This window comes from Hyperolius riggenbachi, chromosome 4, assembly GCF_040937935.1.
Source record: "Hyperolius riggenbachi isolate aHypRig1 chromosome 4, aHypRig1.pri, whole genome shotgun sequence".
Lineage (NCBI taxonomy): Eukaryota > Metazoa > Chordata > Amphibia > Anura > Hyperoliidae > Hyperolius > Hyperolius riggenbachi.
The window spans coordinates 1,225,848-1,249,276 of record NC_090649.1 but is presented as its reverse complement, the minus strand read 5'-3'; the positions used below and the strand labels follow the sequence as shown (position 1 = coordinate 1,249,276).

The 23,429-nt window shown below is 51.7% G+C and overlaps 1 protein-coding gene across 3 annotated transcripts in view; it reads left to right on the top strand.

Moving 5' to 3' along the window:
• Window positions 1–712: 712 nt before the first annotated feature.
• The window catches only part of PPM1G (protein phosphatase, Mg2+/Mn2+ dependent 1G), a 75,738-nt gene continuing 53,021 nt past the window's right edge, over window positions 713–23,429 (top strand). Inside the window, exons 1-3 of one of the 3 annotated variants that reach the window (XM_068279798.1) lie at window positions 713–1,046; window positions 6,146–6,215; window positions 19,841–19,926. In XM_068279798.1, the coding sequence (XP_068135899.1) occupies window positions 927–1,046; window positions 6,146–6,215; window positions 19,841–19,926 (276 nt within the window). In that variant the 5' untranslated portion in view covers window positions 713–926. Of the gene's footprint in view, window positions 1,047–2,904; window positions 2,926–3,486; window positions 3,527–6,145; window positions 6,216–19,840; window positions 19,927–23,429 lie in introns of those variants that run through there. The other 2 variants (XM_068279800.1, XM_068279799.1) reach the window with 2 other exon arrangements.

Here is a 23,429-nt window from a genome sequence, read left to right as displayed (position 1 = left end):
CTTGGGAGGGTATAGCTCCTCCTCAGAGACTGGTTGCTATGGGAATAAACTACTCCCTGTCCCTGTCCTGGAGGTCCTCATGTGAGGGGATGGCTCCGCCTCAGAGGCTGGTTGCTATGGGAATAGGCTCCTCCCTCTCCCGAAGGTCCTTCTTGGGAGGGTATAGCTCCTCCTCAGAGACTGGTTGCTATGGGAATAAACTACTCCCTGTCCCTGTCCTGGAGGTCCTCATGTGAGGGGATGGCTCTGCCTCAGAGGCTGGTTGCTATGGGAATAGGCTCCTCCCTCTCCCGAAGGTCCTTCTTGGGAGGGTATAGCTCCTCCTCAGAGACTGGTTGCTATGGGAAGAACTACTCCCTGTCCCTGTCCTGGAGGTCCTCATGTGAGGGGATGGCTCTGCCTCAGAGGCTGGTTGCTATGGGAATAGGCTCCTCCCTCTCCCGAAGGTCCTTCTTGGGAGGGTATAGCTCCTCCTCAGAGACTGGTTGCTATGGGAAGAACTACTCCCTGTCCCTGTCCTGGAGGTCCTCATGTGAGGGGATGGCTCCGCCTCAGAGGCTGGTTGCTATGGGAATAGGCTCCTCCCTCTCCTGGAGAGCCTTCTTGTGAGGGGATGGCTCCGCCTCAGAGGCTGGTTGCTATGGGAATAGGCTCCTCCCTCTCCTGGGGGGCCTGATGTGAGCGGATGGCTCCGCCTCAGAGTCTGGTTACTATGGCGTCAGACGTTCACGTCTCTCCGTCTCTGGATGGCCCCGCCCACAGTGACGTGATGCCGTTCCGCCATATTTGCGGCTCCCTTACCTTAGAGAGTACGGAAGTGACGTCTAGCCCTGCCTTCGGTCACGTGCTGCTCCGGCTGGTGCACTTCCTCTTCCGGTCCGCTGAGCCTGTGCCGGGAGCTGCAGAGAAGCCGCACGTGTGGAGAGATGGGAGCCTACCTGTCCCAACCCAACACCGCCAAGAGCTCCGGGGAGGGAGGAGGAGGAGGCTGCGGGGGCCTCAGCTACGGCTACTCCGCCATGCAGGGCTGGAGGGTGGCCATGGAGGTACTGCCCTGACTGACTCCTCCCCTCTACCTACCTAACTCCTCCCCCTCACTGTACCCCACATGCAGGGCTGGAGGGTGGCCATGGAGGTACTGCCCTGACTGACTCCTCCCCTCTACCTACCTAACTCCTCCCCCTCACTGTACCCCACATGCAGGGCTGGAGGGTGGCCATGGAGGTACTGCCCTGACTGACTCCTCCCCTCTACCTACCTAACTCCTCCCCCTCACTGTACCCCACATGCAGGGCTGGAGGGTGACCATGGAGGTACTGCCCTGACTGACTCCTCCCCTCTACCTACCTAACTCCTCCCCCTCACTGTACCCCACATGCAGGGCTGGAGGGTGGCCATGGAGGTACTGCCCTGACTGACTCCTCCCCTCTACCTACCTAACTCCTCCCCCTCACTGTACCCCACATGCAGGGCTGGAGGGTGGCCATGGAGGTACTGCCCTGACTGACTCCTCCCCTCTACCTACCTAACTCCTCCCCCTCACTGTACCCCACATGCAGGGCTGGAGGGTGGCCATGGAGGTACTGCCCTGACTGACTCCTCCCCTCTACCTACCTAACTCCTCCCCCTCACTGTACCCCACATGCAGGGCTGGAGGGTGGCCATGGAGGTATTGCCCTGACTGACTCCTCCCCTCTACCTACCTAACTCCTCCCCCTCACTGTACCCCACATGCAGGGCTGGAGGGTGGCCATGGAGGTACTGCCCTGACTGACTCCTCCCCTCTACCTACCTAACTCCTCCCCCTCACTGTACCCCACATGCAGGGCTGGAGGGTGGCCATGGAGGTACTGCCCTGACTGACTGACTCCTCCCCCCACCCTACCTACCTGACTCCTCCCCCTCACTGTACCCCACATGCAGGGCTGGAGGGTGGCCATGGAGGTACTGCCCCGACTGACTCCTCCCCCTCACTGTACCCCACATGCAGGGCTGGAGGGTGGCCATGGAGGTACTGCCCTGACTGACTCCTCCCCTCTACCTACCTAACTCCTCCCCCTCACTGTACCTCACATGCGGGGCTGGAGGGTGACCATGGAGGTACTGCCCTGACTGACTGACTCCTCCCCCCACCCTACCTACCTGACTCCTCCCCCTCACTGTACCCCACATGCAGGGCTGGAGGGTGGCCATGGAGGTACTGCCCCGACTGACTCCTCCCCCTCACTGTACCCCACATGCAGGGCTGGAGGGTGGCCATGGAGGTACTGCCCTGACTGACTCCTCCCCTCTACCTACCTAACTCCTCCCCCTCACTGTACCCCTCTCTACCTGCCTGACTCGCCCTCTGACTGCTCCCTTATCCCTTCCTGGCTCCTCCCCCTCACTCCCCCCTCACTGTACCCCACATGCAGGGCTGGAGGGTGGCCATGGAGGTACTGCCCCGACTGACTCCTCCCCCTCACTGTACCCCACATGCAGGGCTGGAGGGTGGCCATGGAGGTACTGCCCTGACTGACTCCTCCCCTCTACCTACCTAACTCCTCCCCCTCACTGTACCCCACATGCAGGGCTGGAGGGTGGCCATGGAGGTACTGCCCTGACTGACTCCTCCCCTACCTACCTGACTCCTCCCCCTCACTGCCCCTCTCTACCTGCCTGACTCTCCCTCTGACTGCTCCCTTATCCCTTCCTGGCTCCTCCCCCTCACTCCCCCCTCACTGTACCCCACATGCAGGGCTGGAGGGTGGCCATGGAGGTACTGCCCTGACTGACTCCTCCCCTACCTACCTGACTCCTCCCCCTCACTGCCCCTCTCTACCTGCCTGACTCTCCCTCTGACTGCTCCCTTATCTCTTCCTGACTCCTCCCTCTCACTCCCCCCTCACTTTACCCCACATGCAGGGCTGGAGGGTGGCCATGGAGGTACTGCCCTGACTGACTCCTCCCTCACCCTACCTACCTGACTCTTCCCTCCTCACACTGTCCCTCTACCTGCCTGACTCCTCCCCCAATGTCCCTCTACCTGCCTGACTCCTTCCCCCACTGTCCCCCAATGTCCCTCTGCCTACCTGACTCCTCTCCCTCACTGTCCTCTACCTACGTGACCTAATAATCTAGTCATACCCAGAGTCCACTTGGAAACTTTTGGTCCCAGAGCCTTCTGTCATGCTGCCCCTACGTTTTGGATCTCCTTACCTCAACAGATCAGGACAGCTCCATCCCTGGACGTGTTTAAATCCAGACTGAAAACCCACGTGTTCAGTTTGGCATTTGCAGAAATATAACTTTTGTTGTGTGAATACTTCATCCTACTACCAATTACTGAATCTGAGAGAGCCTAAGCGCTTTGAGTCCTATGGGAGAAAAGCGCTATAGAAATGTTATTGTATTGTACTCCTCTCCCTCTGACTGCCCCCTTATCCCTCTACCTTCCTCACTCCTCCCCCCACACTGTACCCCATCACTCTACATACCTGACCCCTTCCCTGTCCTCCACATGCAGGGCTGGAGGGTGGCCATGGAGGCAACCCCTTACTGTCCCCATATAGCCCCTCCAGCCCTCCTCTGCTCACTCATCCTCCTTTGGCCCTCCTCTGCTTACTCTTCCTCCTTTGCTCACTCTTCATCCTCCTTTGGCCCTCCTCTGCTTACTCTTCCTCCTTTGCTCACTCTTCTTCCTCCTCTGGCCCTCCTCTGCTCACTCTTCCTCCTCTGCTCCCTCTTCTTCTTCTTCCTCCTCTGGCCCTCCTCTGCTCACTCTTCTTCCTCCTCTGGCCCTCCTCTGCTCACTCTTCCTCCTCTGGCCCTCCTCTGCTTACTCTTCCTCCTCTACTCACTCTTCTTCCTCCTCTGGCCCTCCTCTGCTCACTCTTATTCCTCCTCTGCTCACTCTTATTCCTCCTCTGCTCACTCTTCTTCCTCCTCTTGCCCTCCTCCTATGCTCACTCTTCCTCCTCCTATGCTCGCTCTTCCTCCTCCTCTGCTCGCTCTTCCTCCTCCTCTGGCCCTCCTCCTCTGCTTGCTCTTCCTCCTCCTCTGGCCCTTCTCCTCTGCTCGCTCTTCCTTCTCCTCTGCTCACTCTTCCTCCTCCTCTGCTGGCCCTTCTCCTCTGCTCGCTCTTCCTCCTCCTCTGCTGGCCCTTCTCCTCTGCTCGCTCTTCCTCCTCCTCTGCTGGCCCTTCTCCTCTGCTCGCTCTTCCTCCTCCTCTGCTGGCCCTTCTCCTCTGCTCGCTCTTCCTCCTCCTCTGCTGGCCCTTCTCCTCTGCTCGCTCTTCCTCCTCCTCTGCTGGCCCTTCTCCTCTGCTCGCTCTTCCTCCTCCTCTGCTGGCCCTTCTCCTCTGCTCGCTCTTCCTCCTCCTCTGCTGGCTCTTCCTCCTCCTCTGCTCGCTCTTCCTCCTCCTCTGCTCGCTCTTCCTCCTCCTCTGCTCGCTCTTCCTCCTCCTCTGCTGGCCCTTCTCCTCTGCTCGCTCTTCCTCCTCCTCTGCTGGCCCTTCTCCTCTGCTCGCTCTTCCTCCTCCTCTGCTGGCCCTTCTCCTCTGCTCGCTCTTCCTCCTCCTCTGCTGGCCCTTCTCCTCTGCTCGCTCTTCCTCCTCCTCTGCTGGCCCTTCTCCTCTGCTCGCTCTTCCTCCTCCTCTGCTGGCCCTTCTCCTCTGCTCGCTCTTCCTCCTCCTCTGCTGGCTCTGCTCGCTCTTCCTCCTCCTCTGCTGGCCCTTCTCCTCTGCTCGCTCTTCCTCCTCCTCTGCTGGCCCTTCTCCTCTGCTCGCTCTTCCTCCTCCTCTGCTCGCTCTTCCTTTTCCTCTGGCCCTCTTCCTCTGCTCGCTCTTCCTTTTCCTCTGGCCCTCCTCCTCTGCTCGCTCTTCCTTTTCCTCTGGCCCTCCTCCTCTGCTCGCTCTTCCTTTTCCTCTGGCCCTCCTCCTCTGCTCGCTCTTCCTTTTCCTCTGGCCCTCCTCCTCTGCTCGCTCTTCCTTCTCCCCTGGCCCTCCTCGCCTCTGTTCGCTCTTCCTCCTCCTCTGCTCGCTCTCCCTCCTCCTCTGCTCGCTCTTCCTTCTCCCCTGGCCCTCCTCTGTTCGCTCTTCCTTCTCCTCTGGCCCTCCTCGCCTCTGCTCGCTCTTCCTTCTCCTCTGGCCCTCCTCGCCTCTGCTTGTTCTTCCTCCTCCTCTGGCCCTCCTCCTCTGCTCGCTCTTCCTCCTCCTCTGCTCGCTCTTCCTTCTCCTCTGGCCCTCCTCGCCTCTGCTCGCTCTTCCTTCTCCTCTGGCCCTCCTCGCCTCTGCTCGTTCTTCCTCCTCCTCTGCTCGCTCTTCCTTCTCCCCTGGCCCTCCTCTGCTCGCTCTTCCTTCTCCCCTGGCCCTCCTCTGCTCGCTCTTCCTCCTCCTCTGGCCCCCCTCCTCTGCTCGCTCTTCCTCCTCCTCTGCTCGCTCTTCCTCCTCCTCTGGCCCTCCTCCTCTGCTTGCTCTTCCTCCTCCTCTGGACCCTCCTCCTCCTCTGCTCGCTCTTCCTCCTTCTCTGGCCCTCCTCCTCTGCTCGCTCTTCCTCCTTCTCTGGCCCTCCTCCGCTCGCTCTCCCTCCTCCTCTGCTCGCTCTCCCTCCTCCTCTGCTCGCTCTCCCTTCTCCTCTGGCCCTCCTCTGTTCGCTCTTCCTTCTCCTCTGGCCCTCCTCGCCTCTGCTCGCTCTTCCTTCTCCTCTGGCCCTCCTCGCCTCTGCTCGTTCTTCCTCCTCCTCTGCTCGCTCTTCCTCCTCCTCTGCTCGCTCTTCCTTCTCCCCTGGCCCTCCTCTGCTCGCTCTTTCTTCTCCCCTGGCCCTCCTCTGCTCGCTCTTTCTTCTCCCCTGGCCCTCCTCTGCTCGCTCTTTCTTCTCCCCTGGCCCTCCTCTGCTCGCTCTTTCTTCTCCCCTGGCCCTCCTCTGCTCGCTCTTCTTCCTCCTCTGGCCCTCCTCCTCTGCTCGCTCTTTCTTCTCCCCTGGCCCTCCTCTGCTCGCTCTTCTTCCTCCTCTGGCCCTCCTCCTCTGCTCGCTCTCCCTCCTCCTCTGCTCGCTCTTCCTTCTCCCCTGGCCCTCCTCTGTTCGCTCTTCCTTCTCCTCTGGCCCTCCTCGCCTCTGCTCGCTCTTCCCTCACTTTCTTTGGAACTAACTTGATTGTTTTCCCTCAGGACGCCCATAACTGCATTCCCGAGCTCGATGCAGAGACTGCCATGTTCTCTGTGTATGACGGCCATGGAGGTAAGTGAAACTAGCCGCTCCCACATATATGATGGTCTAATATCAACTTTTTTGTGTTTTTGTTTTTTAATATGAATACTATTATGGATTTTTCGAATGTAACACATCTGTATAGCTAATATCTCCTGCCATCATCATTTGTGGTTTGGCATTGCAATTACAACATTGCTCAGTGTTCTCCCCAGAATTTTTTTCCAGCCGGGTGGCATGAAAAATCAGCCGGGTGGGGATGGTCATGCTGATTGCCACTAGGTGGGTTATCGCCAACGCGCCCCCCTCCCCCCCCCCCCCATAAAATTGACAGGCTAGGTTCCGTACTGGAATCTCTTAAAGGGATACTTAATTGAAGAAAAATTAGGCTAGTTGTTTACCTGGGGCTTCTTCTAGCCCCTTAAAGTCCTCCTGCTGCCCTCATCGCCATTCCACGCTGCTCTCTTCCTTAGCCTCGCACCAACGCGATCATGCTGCCGTGGCCAGGAGCACTTTGCCTATGCGCAGTAGCAATTTTTTGTTACCCCGAAGTGCAGAATGCTGCCGGTCACGGGAATGTGATGATGGAGGAGGCGAATGACACGTTGTGGCCATGCATGCAGCATTCAAAGGGGAATCACAGAGGTACAAAGCAGCAGCGCGAATGACTGCAAGGGATTAGAACAATTTAAGAGGCTGGAAGAAGCCCCAGGTAAGTAGCTGGTCATTTTCTTTTAACAGGTAAAGTGTCTTTAAAGTTCTAACTACCCTTCTGCTGATTTGACAATGAAACTAGCAGCTTTCCCTATATACATGGGTGATCCCAGTGTGGGAAAGAGGATTTCTGGGCCATGACATGATATTAATGAGCAGGCAGCTTATCAATATCATGTTATGGCACCAGATATCCCCTCTTACACCACCCATGTATATAGGAAACATGGGAACAAAATCTTAGTAGTTTCATTTTCAAACCTGGCTGCTGGTTGTAACAACACTCAGTTACAAGGGATATTGCTGGCTATGTGGCTGTCAAGGGGCCAGGGTGCCTCACTAATCACTTTGGGTCTGCCTGCCTTTGTCCATGGCTGTCAGTACAGCGTCTCACTCTCCCCCCTCAGACCAGTCTAGTCTGGCAAGAATCAGAGACCAGGGGACACAGTCACAGGACAGGATAATCAGGGGGTGAAAGGGTTAAGCATCTTCAAGTTCTAGCTGGCGGGAGGGTCTGCGTTAGATAGTGAAACTCACTAACACAACACACAGCGGCTGGCAGGAGGATGAATACAGCGAGAGGAGAGCTGAGAGCGTCCGGCTAAACATTCCATAGAGAACTGAGCCGCGCTTCCTCTCCGATCTCCTGCTCAGCTAAGCTGCGTGTGACGTCACCTGCATTCCCCGCCCCTCCATACAACTGCCGGGAGCTGAGGAGGAGGGCGGAGGCAGCGTCCCTGAGTGACGTCACCTGCATTCCCCGCCCCTCCATACAACTGCCGGGAGCTGAGGAGGAGGGCGGAGGCAGCGTCCCTGAGTGACGTCACCTGCATTCCCCGCCCCTCCATACAACTGCCGGGAGCTGAGGAGGAGGGCAGAGGCAGCGTCCCTAAATGACAGCGGCTGACTGCAATGATACAGCCGCCGCTGCTCACTAATGAGCGACACAGAACGGGACAATTTCACCCGGGCGCTCGGAGGAGATCAGCCGGGCGGCGCGCCCTGGTAAATGGCCCTGGGGAGAACACTCTTGCTACTAACAGGGGGATGTAACCTCTCTGTACATATATCAGTATCTCCTGCCATCATCATTCTCTGTTCAGCATTACAGTCACCACTGATCACCACATTGCTGCTTACAGGGGGATGTAACATCTCTGTACATCTATCAGTATCTCCTGCCATCATCATTCTCTGTTTAGCATTACAGTTACCACTGATCACCACATTGCTACTTACAGGGGGTGTAACATCTCTGTACATCTATCAGTATCTCCTGCCATCATCATTCTCTGTTTAGCATTACAGTTACCACTGATCACCACATTGCTGCTTACAGGAGGTGTAACATCTCTGTACATCTATCAGTATCTCCTGCCATCATCATTCTCTGTTTAGCATTACAGTTACCACTGATCACCACATTGCTGCTTACAGGGCGATGTAACCTCTCTGTACAGCTATCAGTATCTCCTGCCATCATCATTCTCTGTTTAGCATTACAGTTACCACTGATCACCACATTGCTACTTACACGGGGATGTAACATCTCTGTACAGCTATCAGTATCTCCTGCCATCATCATTCTCTGTTTAGCATTACAGTTACCACTGATCACCACATTGCTACTTACAGGGGGATGTAACATCTCTGTACAGCTATCAGTATCTCCTGCCATCATCATTCTGTGTTTAGCATTACAGTTACCACTGATCACCACATTGCTACTTACAGGGGATGTAACATCTCTGTACATCTATCAGTATCTCCTGCCATCATCATTCTCTGTTTAGCATTACAATTACCACTGATCACCACATTGCTACTTACAGGGGATGTAACATCTCTGTACAGCTATCAGTATCTCCTGCCATCATCATTCTCTGTTCAGCATTACAGTCACCACTGATCACCACACTGCTACTTACAGGGGAATGTAACATCTCTGTACATCTATCAGTATCTCCTGCCATCATCATTCTGTGTTTAGCATTACAGTCACCACTGATCACCACATTGCTAGTTACAGGGGGATGTAACACCTCTGTACATCTATCAGTATCTCCTGCCATCATCATTCTCTGCTCAGCATTACAGTTACCACTGATCACCACATTGCTGCTTACAGGGGGATGTAACACCTCTGTACATCTATCAGTATCTCCTGCCATCATCATTCTCTGCTCAGCATTACAGTTACCACTGATCACCACATTGCTGCTTACAGGGGAATGTAACATCTCTGTACATCTATCAGTATCTCCTGCCATCATCATTCTCTGCTCAGCATTACAGTTACCACTGATCACCACATTGCTGCTTACAGGGGAATGTAACATCTCTGTACATCTATCAGTATCTCCTGCCATCATCATTCTCTGCTCAGCATTACAGTTACCACTGATCACCACATTGCTACTTACAGGGGGATGTAGCATCTCTGTACATCTATCAGTATCTCCTGCCATCATCATTCTCTGTTTAGCTTTACAGTTACCACTGATCACCACATTGCTACTTACAGGGGATGTAACATCTCTGTACATCTATCAGTATCTCCTGCCATCATCATTCTCTGTTTAGCATTACAGTTACCACTGATCACCACATTGCTACTTACAGGGGGTGTAACATCTCTGTACATCTATCAGTATCTTCTGCCATCATCATTCTCTGTTTAGCATTACAATTACCACTGATCACCACATTGCTGCTTACAGGGGGATGTAACATCTCTGTACATCTATCAGTATCCCCTGCCATCATCATTCTCTGTTTAGCATTACAGTTACCACTGATCACCACATTGCTACTTACAGGGGAATGTAACATCTCTGTACATCCATCAGTATCTCCTGCCATCATCATTCTCTGTTTAGCATTACAGTTACCACTGATCACCACATTGCTACTTACAGGGGATGTAACATCTCTGTACATCCATCAGTATCTCCTGCCATCATCATTCTCTGTTTAGCATTACAGTTACCACTGATCACCACATTGCTACTTACAGGGGATATAACATCTCTGTACATCTATCAGTATCTTCTGCCATCATCATTCTCTGTTTAGCATTACAGTTACCACTGATCACCACATTGCTACTTACAGGGGATGTAACATCTCTGTACATCTATCAGTATCCCCTGCCATCATCATTCTCTGTTTAGCATTACAGTTACCACTTATCACCACATTGCTACTTACAGGGGAATGTAACATCTCTGTACATCCATCAGTATCTCCTGCCATCATCATTCTCTGTTTAGCATTACAGTTACCACTGATCACCACATTGCTACTTACAGGGGATGTAACATCTCTGTACATCCATCAGTATCTCCTGCCATCATCATTCTCTGTTTAGCATTACAGTTACCACTGATCACCACATTGCTACTTACAGGGGGTGTAACATCTCTGTACATCTATCAGTATCTTCTGCCATCATCATTCTCTGTTTAGCATTACAGTTACCACTGATCACCACATTGCTACTTACAGGGGATGTAACATCTCTGTACATCTATCAGTATCTCCTGCCATCCTCATTCTCTGTTTAGCATTACAGTTACCACTGATCACCGCATTGCTACTTACAGGGGGGTGTAACATCTCTGTACATCTATCAGTATCCCCTGCCATCATCATTCTCTGTTTAGCATTACAGTTACCACTGACAGCACATTGCTACTTACAGGGGGATGTAACATCTCTGTACATCTATCAGTATCCCCTGCCATCATCATTCTCTGTTTAGCATTACAGTTACCACTGATCACCACATTGCTGCTTACAGGGGATATAACATCTCTGTACATCTATCAGTATCTTCTGCCATCATCATTCTCTGTTTAGCATTACAGTTACCACTGATCACCACATTGCTACTTACAGGGGATGTAACATCTCTGTACATCCATCAGTATCTCCTGCCATCATCATTCTCTGTTTAGCATTACAGTTACCACTGATCACCACATTGCTACTTACAGGGGATGTAACATCTCTGTACATCCATCAGTATCTCCTGCCATCATCATTCTCTGTTTAGCATTACAGTTACCACTGATCACCACATTGCTACTTACAGGGGGTGTAACATCTCTGTACATCTATCAGTATCTCCTGCCATCATCATTCTCTGTTTAGCATTACAGTTACCACTGATCACCACATTGCTACTTACAGGGGGGTGTAACATCTCTGTACATCTATCAGTATCTCCTGCCATCATCATTCTCTGTTTAGCATTACAGTTACCACTGATCACCACATTGCTACTTACAGGGGGATGTAACATCTCTGTACATCTATCAGTATCCCCTGCCATCATCATTCTGTGTTTAGCATTACAATTACCACTGATCACCACATTGCTGCTTACAGGGGGATGTAACATCTCTGTACATCTATCAGTATCTCCTGCCATCATCATTCTCTGTTTAGCATTACAGTTACCACTGATCACCACATTGCTACATACAGGGGATGTAACATCTCTGTACATCTATCAGTATCTCCTGCCATCATCATTCTCTGTTTAGCATTACAGTTACCACTGATCACTACATTGCTACTTACAGGGGAATGTAACATCTCTGTACATCTATTAGTATCTCCTGCCATCATCATTCTCTGTTTAGCATTACAGTTACCACTGATCACCACATTGCTACTTACAGGGGGATGTAACATCTATGTACATCTATCAGTATCTCCTGCCATCATCATTCTCTGTTTAGCATTACAGTCACCACTGATCACCACATTGCTACTTACAGGGGGATGTAACATCTCTGTACATCTATCAGTATCTCCTGCCATCATCATTCTCTGTTTAGCATTACAGTTACCACTGATCACCACATTGCTACTTACAGGGGGATGTAACATCTCTGTACATCTATCAGTATCTCCTGCCATCATCATTCTCTGTTTAGCATTACAGTCACCACTGATCACCACATTGCTACTTACAGGGGATGTAACATCTCTGTACAGCTATCAGTATCTCCTGCCATCATCATTCTCTGTTTAGCATTACAGTCACCACTGATCACCACATTGCTACTTACAGGGGGATGTAACATCTCTGTACATTTCCTGCCATTATCAGTCTTTGTTCAGCATTTTCCACTGATCACCACGCTGCTACTTATTTGGGTGAGGGTTTCTACCTTAGCAATCACTTCTCCATACATAGTATTTTCATGTTACATACCGTACTATAACACACGCTTTCATTATTTCATTGTATTTGATAGTTATACAAGCAATAAAGTTTAGTATGTGCTGAATATTGGCACACAAAACATTTAGGTTGAATACATCTGACAATTTATTACACACCATACAATTCTTAGTAAAGAATCCAAACTCTGAGATCTACACTGACCCCTTCGTAACATCTGCTGTATAATCCCTGCTTACACTGACCCCTTCATAACCATCTGATGTATAATCCCCGCCTACACTGACCCCTTCATAACCATCTGCTGTATAATCCTGCCTACACTGACCCCTTCATAACATCTGCTGTATAATCCCCACCTACACTGACCACTTTATAACCATCTGCTGTATAATCCCCACCTACACTGACCCCTTCTCAATAGTCTGCTGTATAATCCCCACCTACACTGACCCCTTCTCAATAGTCTGCTGTATAATCCTGCCTACACTGACCCCTTCATAACCATCTGCTGTATAATGTAAGAGTGAACAGAGGCGCCAGCAGGATAAAAGGTTCTAAAAGGCTTAAAATCCCTCAGGAGGTGGTGGTGGACTCGCCTTCCCGAAGCAGACAAGATACCGTCAGTTTTATGACAACAGGTTTATTAATATACTCCAAAACAGACAGTGCAATGCGTTTCACGGGTATGTTCCCGCTTCCTCAGGCAATAAACAGATAGGAGTACACTGTAAAGACAGAGACAGATAGCGTGTCCTTAGACCAATGTATATGTGTGCTGATGATTTTTGGTGTATAGTTATGTTAACGTGAATAATGGGTGAACAATGCTGTGGTTAGAGGTATATTGGGAGAGGGGGTGAGGGGCTGTGCGAGGATTGTTATAAGAGTAAGAATCTTAGTGGAATAAAAAGGGGGGGGGGGGGGGAGGGGGAGGAAAAAATGGAGGGGGGGGGGTAGGGAGAAAATTTAGGGTGGCAAAACGCAATGCAATCAGATGTAGTAAAATGCAGTAAAACAGACTCACCAGTATAGTCTCAAGGTCACGAATAGCGCCTCTGTACCGGTGAGTCTGGAGATCAAGGTTTATATACCTAAGAGTATATGGGTGGACCAATTACATGGTTCATAAGGGGTGGGGACTGTGTGATGGGCAGGTAATGTGTTTCTATGGGTGGGGAGGAGTCAAGCTGGGGGGCGTGTTTGTGGGCCAATAGGAGCAGGGGACAGGTTATGTAACCTATCTGCTGTATAATCCCTGCCTACACTGACCCCTTCACAACCATCTGCTGTATAATCCCCACCTACACTGACCACTTCATAACTGTCTGCTGTATAATCCCCACCTACACTGACCCCTTCACAACCATCTGCTGTATAATCCCCGCCTACACTGACCCCTTCACAACCATCTGCTGTATAATCCTGCCTACACTGACCCCTTTACAACCATCTGCTGTATAATCCTGCCTACACTGACCCCTTCACAACCATCTGCTGTATAATCCCCACCTACACTGACCCCTTCACAACCATCTGCTGTATAATCCCTACCTACACTGACCCCTTCACAACCATCTGCTGTATAATCCCCACCTACACTGACCCCTTCACAACCATCTGCTGTATAATCCTGCCTACACTGACCCCTTCACAACCATCTGCTGTATAATCCTGCCTACACTGACCCCTTCACAACCATCTGCTGTATAATCCCCGCCTACACTGACCCCTTCACAACCATCTGCTGTATAATCCCCGCCTACACTGACCCCTTCATAACTGTCTGCTGTATAATCCCTGCCTACACTGACCCCTTCACAACCATCTGCTGTATAATCCTGCCTACACTGACCACTTCATAACTGTCTGCTGTATAATCCCCGCCTACACTGACCCCTTCACAACCATCTGCTGTATAATCCCCGCCTACACTGACCCCTTCATAACTGTCTGCTGTATAATCCTGCCTACACTGACCCCTTCACAACCATCTGCTGTATAATCCCCACCTACACTGACCACTTCATAACTGTCTGCTGTATAATCCCCACCTACACTGACCCCTTCATAACCATCTGCTGTATAATCCCCGCCTACACGGGTCCCTTCATAACATCTGCTGTATAATCCTGCCTACACTGATATCTTCATAACGGTCTGCTGTATAATCCCCACCTTCACTGACCACTTCATAACCATCTGCTGTATAACCCCCGCCTACACTGACCCCTTAATAACCATCTGCTGTATAATCCTGCCTACACTGATCTCTTCATAACTGTCTGCTGTATAATCCCCACCTTCACTGACCACTTCATAACTGTCTGCTGTATAACCCCCGCCTACACTGACCCCTTAATAACCATCTGCTGTATAATCCTGCCTACACTGATATCTTCATAACGGTCTGCTGTATAATCCCCACCTTCACTGACCACTTCATAACCATCTGCTGTATAACCCCCGCCTACACTGACCCCTTAATAACCATCTGCTGTATAATCCTGCCTACACTGATCTCTTCATAACTGTCTGCTGTATAATCCCCACCTTCACTGACCACTTCATAACTGTCTGCTGTATAATCCCCGCCTACACGGATCCCTTCATAACCATCCTCTGTATAATCCCCGCCTACACTGACCCCTTCATAACCATCTGCTGTATAATCCCCACCTACACTGACCCCTTCATAACTATCTGCTGTATAATCCCCGCCTACACTGACCCCTTCATAACCATCTGCTGTATAATCCCCACCTACACTGACCCCTTCATAACCATCTGCTGTATAATCCCCGCCTACACTGACCCCTTCATAACTGTCTGCTGTATAATCCTGCCTACCCTGACCCCTTCACAACCATCTGCTGTATAATCCCCGCCTACACTGACCCCTTCATAACTGTCTGCTGTATAATCCCTGCCTACCCTGACCCCTTCATAACCATCTGCTGTATAATCCCCGCCTACACGGATCCCTTCATAACATCTGCTGTATAATCCTGCCTACACTGATCTCTTCATAACTGTCTGCTGTATAATCCCCACCTTCACTGACCACTTCATAACCATCTGCTGTATAACCCCCGCCTACACTGACCCCTTAATAACCATCTGCTGTATAATCCCTGCCTACACTGACCACTTCATAACATCTGCTGTATAATCCTGCCTACACTGACCCCTTCATAACCATCTGCTGTATAATCCCCGCCTACACTGACCCCTTCATAACCATCTGCTGTATAATCCTGCCTACACTGACCCCTTCATAACATCTGCTGTATAATTCTGCCTACACTGACCACTTCATAACCATCTGCTGTATAATCCCCACCTACACTGACCACTTCATAACATCTGCTGTATAATCCTGCCTACACTGATCTCTTCATAACTGTCTGCTGTATAATCCCCACCTTCACTGACCACTTCATAACCATCTGCTGTATAACCCCCGCCTACACTGACCCCTTAATAACTGTCTGCTGTATAATCCTGCCTACACTGACCCCTTAATAACTGTCTGCTGTATAATCCTGCCTACACTGACCCCTTCATAACTGTCTGCTGTATAATCCTGCCTACACTGACCCCTTCATAACTGTCTGCTGTATAATCCTGCCTATACTGACCCCTTCATAACTGTCTGCTGTATAATCCTGCCTATACTGACTCCTTCATAACCATCTGCTGTATAATCCCCGCCTACACTGACCCCTTCATAACCATCTGCTGTATAATCCCCGCCTACACTGACCCCTTCATAACCATCTGCTGTATAATCCCCGCCTACACTGACCCCTTCATAACCATCTGCTGTATAATCCCCGCCTACACTGACCCCTTCATAACCATCTGCTGTATAATCCTGCCTACACTGACCCCTTCATAACTATCTGCTGTATAATCCTGCCTACACTGACCCCTTCATAACCATCTGCTGTATAATCCTGCCTACACTGACCCCTTCATAACATCTGCTGTATAATTCTGCCTACACTGACCACTTCATAACATCTGCTGTATAATCCTGCCTACACTGACCACTTCATAACCATCTGCTGTATAATCCCCACCTACACTGACCACTTCATAACATCTGCTGTATAATCCCGCCTACACTGACCCCTTCATAACCATCTGCTGTATAATCCCGCCTACACTGACCCCTTCATAACCATCCTCTGTATAATCCTGCCTACACGGATCCCTTCATAACCATCCTCTGTATAATCCTGCCTACACGGACCCCTTCATAACATCTGCTGTATAATCCCGCCTACACTGACCACTTCATAACATCTGCTGTATAATCCCCACCTACACTGACCACTTCATAACATCTGCTGTATAATCCCGCCTACACTGACCCCTTCATAACCATCTGCTGTATAATCCCGCCTACACTGACCCCTTCATAACCATCCTCTGTATAATCCTGCCTACACGGATCCCTTCATAACCATCCTCTGTATAATCCTGCCTGCACGGACCCCTTCATAACATCTGCTGTATAATCCCCGCCTACACGGATCCCTTCATAACATCTGCTGTATAATCCCCACCTACAGTGACCCCCTTCATAACCACCTGCTGTATAATCCCTGCCTACACTGACCCCTTCATAACCATCTGCTGTATAATCCCCACCTTCACTGACCACTTCATAACTGTCTGCTTTATAATCCCCGCCTACACTGACCACTTCATAACCACCTGCTGTATAATCCCCGCCTACAGTGAACTCTTCACAACCATTTGCTGTATAATCCCCACCTACACTGACCCCTTCATAACCATCTGTTGTATAATCCCCGCCTACACTGACCACTTAATAACCATCTGTTGTATAATCCCCACCTACACTGACCCCTTCATAACCACCTGCTGTATAATCCCCGCCTACAGTGAACTCTTCACAACCATTTGCTGTATAATCCTGCCTACACTGACCCCTTCATAACATCTGCTGTATAATCCTGCCTACACTGACCCCTTCATCACCATCTGCTGTATAATCACCACCTACACTGACCCCTTCATAACTGTCTGCTTTATAATCCCCGCCTACACTGACCCCTTCATAACCATCTGCTGTATAATCCTGCCTACACTGACCCCTTCATAACCAACTGCTGTATAATCCTGCCTTCACTGATTTCGTCATAACCATTTGCTGTATAATCCTGCCTACACTGACCCCTTCATAACATCTGCTGTATAATCTTGCCTACACTGACCCCTTCATAACCATCTGCTGTATAATCCCCACCTACACTGACCCCTTCATAACCATCTGCTGTATAATCCCCACCTACACTGACCCCTTCATAACCATCTGCTGTATAATCCCCACCTACACTGACCCCTTCATAACCATCTGCTGTATAATCCCCACCTACACTGACCCCTTCATAACCATCTGTTGTATAATCCCCACCTACACTGACCCCTTCATAACCACCTGCTGTATAATCCCCGCCTACAGTGAACTCTTCACAACCATTTGCTGTATAATCCCCACCTACACTCACCCCTTCATAACCATCTGCTGTATAATCCCCGCCTACACTGACCCCTTCATAACCACCTGCTGTATAATCACCGCCTACACTGACCCCTTCATAACATCTGCTGTATAATCCTACCTACACTGACCCCTTCACAACCATTTGCTGTATAATCCTGCCTACACTGACCCCTTCATAACGTCTGCTGTATAATCCTGCCTACACTGACCCCTTCATCATCATCTGCTGTATAATCACCACCTACACTGACCCCTTCATAACATCTGCTGTATAATCCCCGCCTACACTGACCCCTTCATAACCATCTGCTGTATAATCCCGCCTACACTGACCCCTTCATAACCATCTGTTGTATAATCCCCACCTACACTGACCCCTTCATAACCATCTGTTGTATAATCCCCGCCTACACTCATATCTTCATAACCATCTTGTAACGATAGGTGTCAGCAACCAGAGAGAATCTGATTCTTGGCGATCTGCAGTATCACCAAGAATACAGATATGCCTGATTATTGATGATCTGCAGAATCGCCAATAATCCAAGTTTGACTAACCTCTAGACACCTGAAGCGTGTAAGTGTTTGGTGTAACAGTAGGAATTGGACCACCGGGGTAGCAGGTGGTCCAATAAGTAGAGAAGGACTCTACTGCAGTCAAGGACTCCAGGAGGGGGAGTCTCTGACTGGTTTGCAGGAAGGTCCCCTCTGAGGAGCAGGGGACCCCTGCAGGAGGGCTGAGCACCCAAGGGGTGGGTGACGGCCAGGGAGGTCGGACAGGCCGGGTCGGCAACACACGGGCAGATAAGGTACAGAGACAGGAGACTGATTCAGTAACCAGGGACAGGCAGGGTCGGCAACAGTAGGTCAGATGAGCAAAGGTACCGAATCAGAAAGCAGAAGAGAAGTCAGGAGAGCACAAGTCATAAACAGAAATCCAATAATGCCTAGTCTAGAGAGTGAGGTCCGTGGTCTTACACCCTGGAACTGATCTAAGGAATAACACAGATGATACACAGTATTCCTAGTCTGGGGTGTGAGGTCCGTGGTCTCTACACCCTGGAACTGGTCTAAGGAATAACACAGATAATACACAGTAAACTGGCTAAGTGTGGATTCCCAGGTCCACCTGGTTCAACCACACTGAAGATCTGACTAAGGTCTGAGTGCTAACACATAGGTATTCGCAACGCCAGACAACCAGCAACTGAACAGCAAGAGGTATATATAGGGAAGCGCTCCACAGCACCGCCCAGCTCCCGTCAACCAATCACCTGCTGAGCTGGGATCAGCTGACCGCCTCGATCAGCTAACCCTTCTCCCATTGGCATAAAGAGCCTGTCTTGCGGCGCGCGCAGCTCTCCATCTGTGTGCACTACTAGGTCCACATAAACCAGACGCATGTTGCTGCGGGGAACCCGCCGCACTGTACGCGGACACCACCGCCTAACTGTCAGAGCGCGCGGTGGTTTTCTCCGCAATCCCTCACACATCTGCTGTATAATCCCCGCCTACACTGACCCCTTCATAACCATCTGCTGTATAAATCACTGCCTACATGGATCTCTTCATAACTGTCTGCTGTATAATCCCCGCCTTCACTGACCCCTTCATAACTGTCTGCTGTATAATCCTGCCTACACGGACCCCTTCATAACTGGCTGCTGTATAATCCTGCCTACACTGACCCCTTCACAACTGTCTGCTGTATAATCCTGCCTACACTGACCCCTTCATAACTATCTGCTGTATAATCCTGCCTACACGGACCCCTTCATAACTCTCTGCTGTATAATCCTGCCTACATGGACCCCTTCATAACTGCCTGCTGTATAATCCTGCCTACACTGACCCCTTCATAACTGTCTGCTGTATAATCCCCGCCTACACTGACCCCCTTCATAACATCTGCTGTATAATCCTGCCTACACTGACCCCTTCATAACTGTCTGTTGTATAATCCCCGCCTACACTGACCCCTTCATAACAGTCTGCTTTATAATCCCCACCTTCACTGACCACTTCATAACAGTCTGTTGTATAATCCCCGCCTACACTGACCCCTTCACAACCGTTTGCTGTATGACCCCAGTGATCTGGTCCCCACATACCCCCCCCCCCCCCCCCCCCCCCCCTCTGGTCATGCAGTGCTCTCGTTTTCACCTCCTGGTATTAATGCAATAGCCTTGCCCTTCTATTTTTCAGGAGAAGAAGTGGCCTTGTATTGTTCCAAGTACCTACCTGATATCATCAAGGAGCAGAAGGCCTATAAGGAGGGCAAACTACAGAAGGTGGGTCTGTATTCCACATGAATGTGCTGTGAGAGAGGGAGAAGGAAGTGAGAGAGCAAGCAGATGTGGGAAGTATGCAGTGGTTGGGGAGTGTGAGGTATTGGTCAGGGCTGCGTGGTTGGGGAGTGTGAGGTATTGGTCACGGCTGCGTGGTTGGGGAGTGTGAGGTATTGGTCAGGGCTGCAGTGGTTGGGGAGTGTGAGGTATTGGTCAGGGCTGCAGTGGTTGGGGAGTGTGAGGTATTGGTCAGGGCTGCAGTGGTTGGGGAGTGTGAGGTATTGGTCAGGCTGCATTGGTTGGGAAGTGTGAGGTATTGGTCAGGGCTGCAGTGGTTGGGGAGTGTGAGGTATTGGTCAGGGCTGCAGTGGTTGGGGAGTGTGAGGTATTGGTCAGGGCTGCAGTGGTTGGGGAGTGTGAGGTATTGGTCAGGGCTGCAGTGGTTGGGGAGTGTGAGGTATTGGTCAGGCTGCAGTGGTTGGGGAGTGTGAGGTATTGGTCAGGGCTGCAGTGGTTGGGGAGTGTGAGGTATTGGTCAGGGCTGCAGTGGTTGGGCAGTGTGAGGTATTGGTCAGGGCTGCAGTGGTTGGGGAGTGTGAGGTATTGGTCAGGGCTGCAGTGGTTGGGGAGTGTTAGGTATTGGTCAGGGCTGCAGTGGTTGGGGAGTGTGAGGTATTGGTCAGGGCTGCAGTGGTTGGGGAGTGTGAGGTATTGGTCAGGGCTGCAGTGGTTGGGGAGTGTGAGGTATTGGTCAGGGCTGCAGTGGTTGGGGAGTGTGAGGTATTGGTCAGGCTGCAGTGGTTAGGGAGTGTGAGGTATTGGTCAGGGCTGCAGTGGTTGGGAAGTAAAAAAGGTTGGGGAGTGTGAGGTATTGGTCAGGGCTGCAGTGGTTGGGGAGTGTGAGGTATTGGTCAGGGCTGCAGTGGTTGGGGAGTGTGAGGTATTGGTCAGGGCTGCAGTGGTTGGGGAGTGTGAGGTATTGGTCAGGGCTGCAGTGGTTGGGGAGTGTGAGGTATTGGTCAGGGCTGCGTGGTTGGGGAGTGTGAGGTATTGGGCAGGGCTGCAGTGGTTGGGGAGTGTGAAGTATTGGTCAGGGCTGCAGTGGTTGGGGAGTGAGAGGTATTGGTCAGGCTGCAGTGGTTGGGCAGTGTGAGGTATTGGTCAGGGCTGCAGTGGTTGGGGAGTGTGAGGTATTGGTCAGGCTGCAGTGGTTGGGGAGTGTGAGGTATTGGTCAGGGCTGCAGTGGTTGGGGAGTGAGAGGTATTGGTCAGGGCTGCAGTGGTTGGGGAGTGTGAGGTATTGGTCAGGCTGCAGTGGTTGGGGAGTGTGAGGTATTGGTCAGGGCTGCAGTGGTTTGGGAGTGTGAGGTATTGGTCAGGGCTGCAGTGGTTGGGGAGTGTGAGGTATTGGGCAGGGCTGCAGTGGTTGGGGAGTGTGAGGTATTGGTCAGGGCTGCAGTGGTTGGGGGAGTGTGAGGTATTGGTCAGGCTGCAGTGGTTGGGGAGTGTGAGGTATTGGTCAGGGCTGCAGTGGTTGGGGAGTGTGAGGTATTGGGCAGGGCTGCAGTGGTTGGGGAGTGTGAGGTATTGGTCAGGGCTGCAGTGGTTGGGGGAGTGTGAGGTATTGGTCAGGCTGCAGTGGTTGGGGAGTGTGAGGTATTGGTCAGGGCTGCAGTGGTTGGGGAGTGTCAGATATTGGTCAGGCTGCAATGGTTGGGAAGTGTGAGGTATTGGTCAGGGCTGCAGTGGTTGGGCAGTGAGAGGTATTGGTCAGGCTGCAGTGGTTGGGGAGTGTGAGGTATTGGTCAGGCTGCAGTGGTTGGGGAGTGTGAGGTATTGGTAAGGCTGCAGTGGTTGGGCAGTGTGAGGTATTGGTCAGGCTGCAATGGTTGGGAAGTGTGAGGTATTGGTCAGGGCTGCAGTGGTTGGGCAGTGAGAGGTATTGGTCAGGCTGCAGTGGTTGGAGAGTGAGAGGTATTGGTCAGGCTGCAGTGGTTGGGGAGTGTGAGGTATTGGTCAGGGCTGCAGTGGTTGGGGAGTGTGAGGTACTGGTCAGGGCTGCGTGGTTGGGCAGTGTGAGGTATTGGTCAGGCTGTGGTGGTTGGGCAGTGTGAGGTATTGGTCAGGCTGCAGTGGTTGGGGAGTGTGAGGTATTGGTCAGGGCTGCAGTGGTTGGGGAGTGTGAGGTATTGGTCAGGCTGCAATGGTTGGGAAGTGTGAGGTATTGGTCAGGCTGCAGTGGTTGGGGAGTGTGAGGTATTGGTCAGGCTGCAGTGGTTGGGGAGTGTGAGGTATTGGTCAGGGCTGCAGTGGTTGGGGAGTGTGAGGTACTGGTCAGGGCTGCGTGGTTGGGCAGTGTGAGGTATTGGTCAGGCTGTGGTGGTTGGGCAGTGTGAGGTATTGGTCAGGCTGCAGTGGTTGGGGAGTATGAGGTATTGGTCAGGGCTGCAGTGGTTGGGGAGTGTGAGGTATTGGTCAGGGCTGCAGTGGTTGGGGAGTGTGAGGTATTGGTCAGGGCCTCAGTGGTTGGGCAGTGTGAGGTATTGGTCAGGCTGCAGTGGTTGGGGAGTGTGAGGTATTGGTCAGGCTGCAGTGGTTGGGGAGTGTGAGGTATTGGTCAGGGCTGCAGTGGTTGGGGAGTGTGAGGTATTGGTCAGGCTGCAGTGGTTGGGGAGTGTGAGGTATTGGTCAGGGCTGCAGTGGTTGGGGAGTGTGAGGTATTGGTCAGCGCTGCAGTGGTTGGGCAGTGTGAGGTATTGGTCAGGGCTGCAGTGGTTGGGGAGTGGGAGGTATTGGTCAGGTTGCAGTGGTTGGGGAGTGTGAGGTATTGGTCAGGGCTGCAGTGGTTGGGGAGTGTGAGGTATTGGTCAGGCTGCAGTGGTTGGGGAGTGTGAGGTATTGGTCAGGCTGCAGTGGTTGGGGGAGTGTGAGGTATTGGTCAGGCTGCAGTGGTTGGGGAGTGGGAGGTATTGGTCAGGCTGCAGTGGTTGGGGAGTGTGAGGTATTGGTCAGGCTGCAGTGGTTGGGCAGTGAGAGGTATTGGTCAGGGCTGCAGTGGTTGTGGAGTGTGAGGTATTGGTCAGGCTGCAGTGGTTGGGGAGTGTGAGGTACTGGTCAGGGCTGCGTGGTTGGGCAGTGTGAGGTATTGCTCAGGCTGCAGTGGTTGGGGGAGTGTGAGGTATTGGTCAGGGCTGCGTGGTTGGGCAGTGTGAGGTATTGGTCAGGCTGTGGTGGTTGGGCAGTGTGAGGTATTGGTCAGGCTGCAGTGGTTGGGGAGTGTGAGGTATTGGTCAGGCTGCAGTGGTTGGGCAGTGAGAGGTATTGGTCAGGGCTGCAGTGGTTGGGAAGTGTGAGGTATTGGTCAGGGCTGCGTGGTTGGGGAGTGTGAGGTATTGGTCAGGCTGCAGTGGTTGGGGGAGTGTGAGGTATTGGTCAGGCTTGCAGTGGTTGGGGAGTGAGAGGTATTGGTCAGGCTGCAATGGTTGGGAAGTGTGAGGTATTGGTCA